At 41.9% G+C, this 12063-nt stretch overlaps 1 protein-coding gene across 5 annotated transcripts in view; it reads right to left on the reverse strand.

Annotated features, from left to right (window-relative positions):
- Window positions 1–4283: 4283 nt before the first annotated feature.
- Window positions 4284–12063, reverse strand: part of ATP13A2 (ATPase cation transporting 13A2) — an 861654-nt gene continuing 853874 nt past the window's right edge. For all 5 annotated transcript variants that reach the window (XM_078642867.1, XM_078642866.1, XM_078642870.1 and 2 more), the window contains 2 exons: window positions 8731–8903; window positions 4284–7853 (listed from right to left, as the gene is read on the reverse strand). In XM_078642867.1, coding sequence (XP_078498993.1) covers window positions 7701–7853; window positions 8731–8903 — 326 coding nt within the window. In that variant the 3' untranslated portion in view covers window positions 4284–7700. The remainder of the gene's footprint in view (window positions 7854–8730; window positions 8904–12063) is intronic.

Genomic DNA, 12063 nt, shown 5'->3' on the forward strand with positions numbered 1-12063 from the left:
TTCCTTATCCTGATGCTGCTAAAACGATATATTTGGGTGGAAATACATTTTTAATGTGAACGTCAATGCTAGCCACTGTGTTATGCTCTGAATCCTGAGTTTGTGCTTTTCCAGACCAAGCACTCTTTAAACATGTTATATACACACTGATTTACATGTATGATTCAATGTCTCTATATGTGTGTGATATAAAGTGCTCTGACATCCTACAATGGTATGAGAGATGCTACAAAACAAATGAAATACATGTGACAGAGGGGCTATTACTTCAATATAAAATACTAAGGGCCAGATGCACGATCTGTTTTTATATGCGCGAACGGGTTCGTGAACCCGTTTGCGTATCCAATAGTCTATTGGGCCATGTACATAGCCTATTTCGCGAGTCGCAATTTGTTTGCGACTCTCTAAATAGGTTTTGCAACTTGCTATTTAGAAGGGGCAAATAGTGAGTCTCAAAACCATGTACAAATGTTTTGCGGTCGCAAAACAGTCACAATTACCACCTACTTCAAGTAGATGGTAATGCATTCGCAAATGGGAAGGGGTCCCAGGGACCCCTTCCCTTTTGCAATGCATGCAAAATTATTTTTTTAGGTCAGGCAGTGGACCCAGGGACCTCTGCCTGCCCTTAGAAAATGAAACGAAAACATTTCATTTTCTTTTTTTTTTTAAATGCATGGTAAACAGGCTGTATTTTTTTTTTTAAACTGCTTTATTTAAAAGCCGTCCGAGACATGGTGGCCTGCAGAGCCCAGCAGGCCACCATCACTGGGAGGGCTGGCATTCCCAATTGGCTCGCAAATTTCAAGAGGCTCATTAATATTAATGAACCTCGCAATTTGCGACCCCATTGGGAATCCCAAACAGTGTTAAACACACTGTTGTACATTTCATTTAGCGACTCGCAATGTGTCGCCAATTGCGAAGCGCTAAACGAAATGGTCGTACGTCTGGCCCCAAAATCCTTAGTACTTTAAGTATTTGTTTTGTGTGCACACGTGTGTATTTTTTTCGAATTACTGTTTTAATGTTTGAAATTTAACTCATGCAAATTGCTTGGGGGTCCCCGGCTTCCAGTGGTGACTCAATGGGGGTCCTCAGGAGTAAATGTTTGGGAACCACTGTTTTAGATAATATTCCTCCTAGTTTTATGTACATTATTTGTCTGGCTTACACTTCATTCTGGTTGCTACGGACAATGTTCCACCAGATTCAATTTTTCAAAAAATTCTAATTTCAAGTCAGAATTATTCAATACATAACACTTGATAAACAAAATATGCATGCACAAAAAAAAGACAAAGTTGTTGAGGCAAAAATGTCATCCGACACAGAACACAACCTACTGCACACTAATGATATTAATCAGGAGCCAGGATATCCCAGATACAAACATACATACTTGGGGCCAACCCTGACGAGCATCTAAGAGAAAAAGTATCAATCAGCATTATAATGTGACAAACCCCAGCTGAGACCTACCCAGATTTTATCAAGTTTTCTGAGTGAAGAAGGACCTCTCACTTTGGCCAGGGCCAGCTCTGGAAATTTGTCTTTGTAGTTGCTATGAAAATAGTTTACACTGGTTACTGTGGACATTTTTCTTTCTGATTGAATAGGCGATAGTTCTCATGGGTGCTATCGGCATTGTTATTCTTGTTTGCTCTGGCCATAGTTCTCTCTGGTTACTACAGGCACAGTTTTCCCTGGTTGCCATGCCACTGTTCCACCTGGCTGATGAGGACATATTTCTTCACAATTGGTATGGATATTTATTCTCATCTTTGCTATTGACATAGGGGCAGATGTATTATCCGGTTTTTTTCTCGCAAACGCTGCGATTCCTAAAAAAGCAGCGTTTGCGATAAAAAAATCGATGTATGATGAAAATCGCATCGCAAAATTAAGGAATCGCAAAATGTGTGATTCCTTAATTTTGCGCTAACATTTAAGGAATCGCAAAAAGCGATTCCTTAAATGCTATGTAAGAAACAATAAAGTTTTGCAATTTCACACTAAGAAATCGCAAATTACCACCAACTTGTAGTTGGTGGTAACTTGCGAATTCTTTTACAAATGTACTTTTTTACATTTGTAAAGGTGCCATGTGGCGCTCACACATGCCCTTAGGGCATGTATGTGCGCCATATGCGCACACATGTAAATTTCAGGGGTGCAGCAGGGTGTCCTTAAGACATCCTTGCACCCTTGAAATTATTCTCAATTTGTGATTAGCAAATTGTGAATCGCAAATTGAGAATAACTTCCCATTCCTTCCTATGGCCCTCCTGGTCCATAGAAATGAATGGGAAATTAATCCTTAATTGCGATTAGAAATTTGCTAATCGCAATTAAGGAATTTTAAGAAATCGCTAAAAAATAGCAATTTTCTACATACATCACAAATTGCAATTCTCAAATAGCGATTTCTAAAAAATCGAGATTTGAGAATCGCAAATGATGGTGATGATACATCTGCCCCATAGTTCTCACTGGTTGCTACAGACTGAATTGCTCCTAGTTTCTATGGATGTTATTATTCCTGCTTGTTACGGGCATTTTATCTACAGGTTCCTTTGGGCTCAGTTCTCCATGGTTGCTATGTATATTTTTCCTCGTGGTTGCTATGGCATTTTTTCCTTGTTTGCTTTGCACCTTATTCCTTCTAGTTGCTACAAACACAGAGTTCTCCATGATTGCCATGCACACTATTCTACCATGTGGCTTTAAACGTTTTGTCTCATGGTGGCTATGGACACAGTCCATGCTGGTTGCTGTGGCCAATTTTCCTCGTGGTTGCTAATGCCACATTTTCTCCTAGTTTCTATGAACTTTTTTCTTCTGTTTGCTATAGACATTATTACTCATGATTCTTAAAGATATACAGCCACATGCATCAAGCTAAAAACCGGTCGCAAAAGGGCAGATTCTCAGAATCTGCCCCTTTGCGACCGGTATTTTTGCATTTGGGATGCATCATCCCAAATGCAAAAATCGCAATTTAAGGAATCTCTAAATTGAGATTCCTTAAATTGCGATTGCATTTAAGGAATCCCAAATTGAGATTCCTTAAATGCAATGCATCAAAGTAAAAAAATTAGCGATTTCGCTAATAGGAGTAGCAAATTACCATGAAGTTGAACTTCATGGTAATTTGCAAAAACTTTGAATAATGCACTTTTGTGCATTTTTCAAAGTTTCATGTTGCTCACACACATGTCCTTAAGGCATGTGTGTGTGCAACATATTTGCACAGATTAATTTCAGGGGTGCAACAAGGTGTCCTTTTGATACCCTTGAAATTGCATTCTCAATTTGCGATTCTCTAAATGAGAATCGCAAATTGAGAATGTCTTCCTATTCATTCCTATGGGCCTCTAGGCCCGTAGGAATGAATGGGGAGGTATTCCTTGATTGCGAGTCACAATTAAGGAATGTTTAGAAATCGCTATTTTTTAAGCGATTTCTACATGCATAGGCTTTTGCGATTCCTTAATTGCAATTCCTTAAAAATCGCACTTAAGGAATCGCAAAAGCCAACATTGATGCATGTGCCTGATAGTTTTTACTGGTAACCATGGACATTGATCCACTCGGTTGCTATTGATATTTTCTGCCCTGTTTGCTATGGACATAGTTCTACCTAGTAGCTATGGACATTGTTTCTCCTGGTCGGTAGGGGCGTAGTTCTCCCAGGCTGGTATGGATACAATTCCACCTGTTTAATGGGGACATTGTTCCATCTGGTTTGCCATGGGCTTAATTCTGCCGGATGGCTATTGACAGGGATCTCAGTAGGAACATTTTTCCCCGTTGATTGTTCTGGGCATTTCTGTGCCTGCTTGGATATTGTCCTACTGGTAACTGTGAATAAGTTCCTACCTTATTACTACAGAAAATGTTCCTCCTGGTTTCTATTGAAATAGTTTTCAATGCTTGCAATAGACATTGCTCCTTCTGATTGCTATGGGCATCTTGTCAGGGAACAATTTAATATGTTGATATGCGATGGGGACAGAAGGAAATAAAGATATCTGTAACAGCAGCCACCCTCATAGCCAGTGTTTTCGAATCATGGAACAATACGACTACTGAAATTAAACCATTTGCTGTACAGAAATATGGAATTGAAAGCTGAAAAAATGCACCTTTTCAGCATTACAGAGGTTGAGAACTATTTTCACAGGAACGATTTAGTAGCTGCAATGCGCACACCTTGCAGTCAAACAATCTGTGACCCTCTCAATGTTATCCATCATGTGATGAAAAACAGACACAACTTACCGTACATAAATAAGTTCTTTATTTGTTAAGTACATTTCATAAAAAAACGAAACCCATATTCCCATGGTCCACGTGCTGGTCCCTCCTCTATCAAAGAACATATGAAGGGTCCTGGCTCCAATCAGTAAGGCTGAGCCTAATATAGAAAAACCAAGACAAAATGCCAATACTTATAATTCATTAAAAAAATCGTCACTAATGCCTAGAAAAAATCTATAGCATCTTTAGGCCATATTTTGCTTAATTGGAATTTATTCAAGCAAAAGATGGCCTAAAGATGCTATGGATTTTTTCTAGGCATTAGTGAAGAAAATTTGTAACGGTCCCTCCTCTAAGCATGGTCAATCACAGTGGTTATGAAGAATGCGTCTCGCGGATGAGGGGAGTGGGATCCAAACTCCCTTTTCTGCCCCCCATGCAGGTAAAATCATCGAGTTCCAGTCATGATGATCAAAGGCATGTCAGTGCCAGTATGTTCACTCTGTGTGGTGGCTCAAGACGGCAGGCTCAGTTTATAGCAACTCTTGTAGAAGAAAATATCATAAATGGTCCATGCAGATTCCAATATATCTCCTTTATCACACAACCAACCTACAAGGGCACCAGCCAAAGGATTGAATTACAGTTCAAACACAGGTTTTACCAAATTCCTCTGCATTGCTAGCAAAGAAGCCATTTGTTTAAGGGTATATCAATTTCAAACAAATATTTCCTGAAACAACAAGAATGACAAGGGTAGATCCTGCTTCCATTCTGCCAACAAGGAGGGCTGTAGACAAATCAGAATGAAACATTGATACGTGCCTGACTCTGCCCTACACTGCCAACCCTTTAGAAACACTTCCTGGTCGGGAAGACCATGCTATGGTCTCTATGAGCCAGAAATGTAACCGTTACCATGTGCTACAGCATAAAGGTAGACAGATATAATCTCTTCAGTTGAACTCGCAAAAAACGAGGAAGGCAAATCAACACCCTAGCAAGAAAAATATGTGCATGATTGCAAAACTTGGGGTGGTTATGATAAGGACAGCTCAGAGTGGATGCCTCTCTGTTTCTTAAGGTTTTCTTGGAGTGTGGACAAACTGCTGGGGGTGTGAAGATCAGAGATCCACTAGGTTTTGCAGTAATCAAGGCACCAAAGTCATTCTACAAATTAGCTTTCATAGGGCAGGAAACAGGGCTGAGGAAAGCTGCCAGACATAGTAGACTATAATTACACTTGGCCCAAATACACCAAATCTCACTGTGATCAGTCTGATTATCTACCTCCATTGCATACTTTTCCACTGTAAGTAAAAAGCTCTACATTTAGGGAAGGTTTTTAGAGGACTGTGTTTTTTTATACCAACCAGGATCATAAGGTAAGTCTATGGACAAGAGAAGAGATTGCGAGTACAAGACTATCAGAACAGCAGAAGAAAACCCCTGCAGCAATCGGGCACATGAGCAAAATCCAGGCAGCGGAGAGCAAGACAAGCCCAAGAGCGTTACAAACAGGCAGAAGCATCAAGATGCCAGGCAAAAGGCCTATACAGACAACAGAGTAGGAGATCAACACTGATACAAGAGCATAACAAATGCCAAGAAATATAATGAGACGGGCTCAGACTCATGAAAATAGGTCCAGGAGCAAAGAAAACACATAAGAACATTAGACAAGATGCAGAGATGAGTTTCAGAAAACAAGAACAAGCAACAGTCATGCAGGAAAGCATGATCCAGCACAGGAGCATGAGAAAGGTGTAAGAGCAACAAGTGTAAAAAAGGCATAGGATCGTTACTAGACCGGCCCATGGCCAACCAAAAGAATCTAGGCCAGCGTTGTGCACCCTCTGCGTTTATCAACTTTCCCTGTCGAATTTACCTTTAGAATACCCAAACTTCAAAAGGTTGATGGGCATAAAATTAATTTCAGCCCAAGCCCTCCAATTCAATTTTTATTTCAACCAAGGCCAACACATTTTACGTTCTCCAAATCACTTGCTCCTGGCCACAAGGTATCAGTATCTTCAGTCACTATATCTATATATCATAGAAAGTTCCCATGTATCTTGAGATATTCTCATTAGTATTGCAAGGCCTACTATGAACGATCCAGAAGCAGCATCATTCTGAGAAAAGGGCAGTAGTTATTTCAGTTCTTTTCAGTGAACCCTGACCCTCAACTAACATCATTCTGCCTACCACGGCTCAGACACGAAAATAGTTCAGGAGCAGCAAGGCTAAGCTGAGGGTCATTTGCTACAGCACAGGACCCCAGTTCCAGGAGTCAGAGACAGAGCTTCAGCTTGAGCTGTGGATATCATACCATCTTGCTTTGCAGAAGCAAAGACCATTTAATCCTACTCAAATGATTCCTGATACACACCACCCTCTTGACTTGAGGCTTAGTTATACAGCTTGTTTCAGGTTTTGGGACGTGCACAAGGAAACATCCTTTTATATGAATCACGGGTCAGATAAACGGATTTTGATCATTGAACCCTTAGTATATATAGGGATTCATGCATACATAGATGCAATGTGATGCACATCGGTTGTAACAAATTAATTTCCTTGGTTTTTATTAGAATCAAGGGCTTCAGCACAAAACACTACTACGGGAACAATTAAAAAAAAGAGGAGATCTTATAGTCATCTTCTGCTGCAGCACCATTGCACAAAATGTGAACATTTATTTATCAAAAATGGCAAACATGGCTATGTCTGCCAATTAAAATAGACAAACTGATATACGATCAAAAATATTTTAAAAGTGACACAATTAAAAAGTAGCATAAGGTGCACAACCGAGTACACCACGATTTTCCAGTGTACACTCGGCAATTGGGCCTGGATACCACATTAAGCTGAATACCCACCTTTGTTACAGGATTCAGGTGTGGCATTCCCTAACTTCATCAGGACCAATCACAGTTTGCGTGAATTCTAGGACAGCGGACTACCCTTCCCCAAATCTTGCTGTGCAAGGGCCCAGCTGTAAACATAATGTTTCTGCAGTGAACAGATGTTTTAACGTTCCGAAGTGGCCTTCCTCAAACTGAAGCTCAGCTGAGAGATCACTGGGCTATACCAAGGCATGTTTTTCATGGCACTGGAAGGAGCAGGCACTTCCCAAATATGCACTCTACCAACCATACCTTCCGTTGGTCCACACACAAACACTAGTAGTGAAATATTCCACTCTGTAAACTACATATTTGTGCTGGATAATGAATAGTCAATATTTCTGTTCCCCTGAAAAAGTACATTTGGAGAGAGTCCAGCAATATATTGCCAGCAGTGGAGAAAGATGTGGATTTGCGACCCACCCTCATTTTCCACCAGTAGGTGCGATGAAGATGGAAGCAAAAGAAGTCCCTCCTTGAAAGGGTATTTGCATTGGAAAGGCACAACCAATGTAGTTCCTGCTACCTATAGCTATTGGCTCTCAGAACCTCATTCAGGGGTGGCCAGGACAGCTGCTCGCACAGTTCTTTCTCAAGTCTCTTGTAGGACTTCTTGGACTCCCGCTTGCCACGAAGAGAACGAAGACAGTTCAAGGCGCCATGGTCAATGGCAGTCTGAAAAAGAAAAAGACAGTATTCAGGACCAAATGTCTGTTTGCTCCCTAGACGGCTATGCCTAGATTAGGGGGTTAACATCTCCTCAACGCTGAACTGTAAGGAAGGGGAACTTTGCTTTTGTTTTTAACCACTTTCCTGTGGTACCCTAGCTCCACAACTTGGAATATTTGTTCTCAAATAGTACATTTTACCTTATCCTACACATCCAAGGGGCTTGCTCGCAGTGAATCACTTTAAAACCACCTTAAAAGATAAGTCGCAAGCAATCAATAAAGTGCAAAACTTGTTAGTACAAAAGTCATGTCTCGAACTCCGAACCAGTAAAGTGCACGGTCAATGTGTTTGGCTTAACTCTGTGAGGTGTAGGGGAAGTAGGAACACTCCTTCTGATCAGCAGCCAGAGGGTGAATTATTAAGAGTTGGGCTAGTTCTGCAGTAGGCCAACAGCTGCTGCCAGCTCTGCAGAAAAGTGTGATCTCTGTAGAAGCGAACTGTATGCTTCGCGGCAGAGTGTATGTTCAATAGCAAATTGGGTATGGTGGAAGAGTTCTATGTATCTGAGCAAATATTTCAGTATTTAATGTATCTATACTCTTCAGGCGTATTCTGTGGCACTAGTTTTTTTCCCTGTTGAAGAGGGCGAGATCTGCAGCAGACGAATAGCTCTATATTATTGGGTAAGTTGTGGTGTAAGAAGCTGCCAAGTTTGTCTGTAATGGATATATGCTTGTGTAATGAACCACTTCTGCAGAATTTAATGCATTCAGTGCCAGTGAGCATGCTATGCATTGTTTTGTTCAGATCATTTTGTATGCCTGCAGAGCGAGAGGACACGAGGTGTCAGCAGAAGATAAATATCTCCTAGTAGCCTTACCTCCAGGAGGAATGCAGTGATGAAATTGAGTCCTGCAATTCCCAGCAGCACCATCTTGAAATTCATGTCATTGATGACGTTCAGCTGCAAGAGCGTTTCCAAGAACTGTGGTGGGTAGAGTGTAAGCCATATCATCAAGGCTCCAAGGAAGAGGAGGGCACCCAGGAACAATACTGTGGGAGGAAGAGAAAAGGATGAAGATCTAATGTCTATCCTTTTAGCAGAACAAGAAGAAACTATATGGTTGGAAGGTGTCCCATCGCAGCCACCAGTAACCTCCCAGTAGAAACACACTTTAAATGTAAATGTAAATGTAAAATGTAGTATACTTGTAAAGCGCACAGCTGCCCCAGCAACGGGGCGTCCCGGCGCTGTATAACTCTGGGGAACCCGTCCTGGCTTTCCCTGTGGGATGGTTCCTGCTGGGAGTCCCCAAGGTGGAGCCAGGCATCCCCGGAATTGGTGGGGCCGTTGTGGAGATTAGGCAAGCTAATGCCCAGAGTTACCGAGTGGAACCCCTGATTAGAGTAAGCACCGAAGCGAGAATTATCGAGTCCGCTGACCAAGGTCCACGACCCTGCCGCGTCGGGAATTGAACCCTGGTCCCGGGCTGACTTCTGCTCTCAGGCCTGCCGCCTCTAACCAGTGAGCCACACTACTCCACTTTAGTGAAGTCAACTTCCATCGGTCGCAAGCATATCTGAGAAGGTACTGAAACGGAATGCAATTTGAGTCCCTGTTACCTGCAGAGTCGGAGTAACAAGTGCAAGTCAAAACCGCCCAATGTGGCCTTAGCAGGGAAGTTTTAACTGGGACGAACATTGTACTAGGCATTACAAGGCTGACCTCAGGGTAATAGTAATGAGCAACTGCATCTCTTCCATGTAAAGCTGAAGATGAGGAAGTAGGATGGAAGAGTGATTGGCTGATCCAGGTGGAAGATGACACCACCTTTGGCAGAAAAGGGGAGCATTTATATAGGACTAGCGTGTCTGAGCAAAAGACATTCAATGGAAAACAAAGTCTGAAACTTGATAAACTGAACTGTGCACTTGTTTAAATGGGGATACCATGATAAAATTAAGAACAAAGGGCCAGATGTATGAAAACATTATGCGGTTGCATGCTCCATGAATTGCAAAATTACAGGGGTTGCGATCACCAAAAAATATTTGGCCATGCACTAAACTCTTGACCAATGGCCTTTCTGAGGTACAAAAGAGGTTTCATAACTCATTCCGAATTGCATGTAGAAGGGATCGTGAAAGGGTTGTCCCCCTCCTAGTTGTAATTTAGAATGGTACGTATTAATGGTTTGTCACCCTAATTGTGGTGGAAAGCCACTGAAAAGTTACAGACACCTTAAAGGAGGTGGTTACTGATTTGCAAAGGGCAATCTGTCCCCGACAGATAGCTTTCCCTTTGGGAATCAGGTCAGGCGGCCCCAAGAAGGCAATTGTCCACCGCAGCAGGCAGCGATCCATTGGACCTCGTCTGACCACCCCCCTCATGTCTTCACAAACAAATATAGCTTATACTCCTATAAAGAACACATAGGGCCAGATGTAGGTAGCCAAATACCGGTCGGTAACGGCCGATTTCGGCCGTTACCGACCGGTATTTGGCTTTTGAGATGTAGGTGGGTCGGAATTTACAGAATCTGTATATTTACCGATTCGGTAAATTTACCACTTCGGTATTTTTCCGAATCGGTAAATATACCGATTCTGTAAATCCATATGTAGGTGGCACAGTTTGCAGTGCCACAGGCCCTTAGGATTTCTTATTTTACCACCCAATCCTATTGGGTGGTCAAATACCGATTTCCAGTGTACATGCACATCTGTGCATGTACACCTATGCCATGTGACACACAGACATGCCCTTGGGGCATGTATGTGTGCCACATGGCACACAAGCCTGCATTTGGGGTGCTACAGGGTGTCAAAGTGACACCCCATTCCCCCTGCCAGGATTCAGTATTTACCGATTCTGTAAATACCGAATCTGTATTTCCCATTGATTCCTATGGGCTTCAAGGCCCATAGGAATCAATAGGAAATACAGATTCGGTATTTACAGAATCGGTAAATACCGACTCTTACAGAATCGGTAATTTTTTACCTACATCTGCCTCCTTCCAATTTACCGACTCTTAAATACCGATTCGGTATGAGTCGGTATTTAAGAGTCGGTAAATCGAAATTACCTACATCTGGCCCATAATCTTTAAAAAAAGAAATGTGTCCCATTAGGAATAAGAACTCTGGGACCATCACTGCACAGGTAGACGACTGCAGGGGGCTGTAAACAGCAACCAAGCTATATAATATTTCTTAGCTAGGTTGTTCTACAAACCCTTAGGAATAGACAACTTGCAATGCAATTAGTACATAGTTCTCATTGCAAATTGCACACCCATTATTAGCATAGCATATGATGTTCAAAAGTCTCACTGCACAACAGCCGGAGGGGAAATACGTACAGCAAAACCCTTCAAGAAACGCACTACTAGGAGGTACCTGAACAAAGGTGGTTTGTCACTGGGCCCAAAAAGGCAAACAATGCAGCTAAGTATCCTTTCCTGGTAGAAACAGTTCATCCCTATTCAGCAAGGGAAAATGCAAATTGTAGGAAGTCTGACATGCCAGCTCAAGAGGCCTTAATATGGGAGTCTAGAATGAGAAGACAAACTTATCCCAGTGATCCACACAGTCAATCTTGGTAACTGGTTTCCGAGCAGCTTAGATGACACCTGCTACTTGTAGAAGGTAGGCTGAAAGCCTCTAACTGGCACAATTTAGTCTTCATGCTTGCATACAAAGAGTGTGTGGAATGGGATGGGGACCCAACCATCCTGCTGTAAAAGAATATAAGTTACTTACCCGCAACTGCAGTTCTCCAGTATTGGAATCTTTCATAGATTCACATGATTGAATCATTCCCCATCGTCAAGATGGGAGTCCAACGGTACCTTAGAAAAGCAATGCAATGACAGGTAAAGACTAGAGAGGCAATAGGCCCTTCAGTTTACTAACATATTTTTTAAAAAGAGACCAAACCTAAGGTTCAACCAATCAGGTTGCCCCACCCTCTGGAACACTCATGAGAGAAGCCCCAAGCCTTCAGATTTTAGAGCAAGAGTGTAAACAAACACCAACTGAGAGAGAAGGTGAGCTTCCTAGGGGATTAGAGTGGGTCACATGTGAATTTATGAAAGATTCCAATACTGGAGATCTGTAGATACGAGTACGTTACTTATTTTCTTATCTCAGTATTGGAAATTTAATTGATGATTCACATGCTTGAATCAGATTAAATAGCAGTTGAGAA

The sequence above is a fragment of the Lissotriton helveticus genome, chromosome 5_1, assembly GCF_964261635.1.
Source record: "Lissotriton helveticus chromosome 5_1, aLisHel1.1, whole genome shotgun sequence".
Lineage (NCBI taxonomy): Eukaryota > Metazoa > Chordata > Amphibia > Caudata > Salamandridae > Lissotriton > Lissotriton helveticus.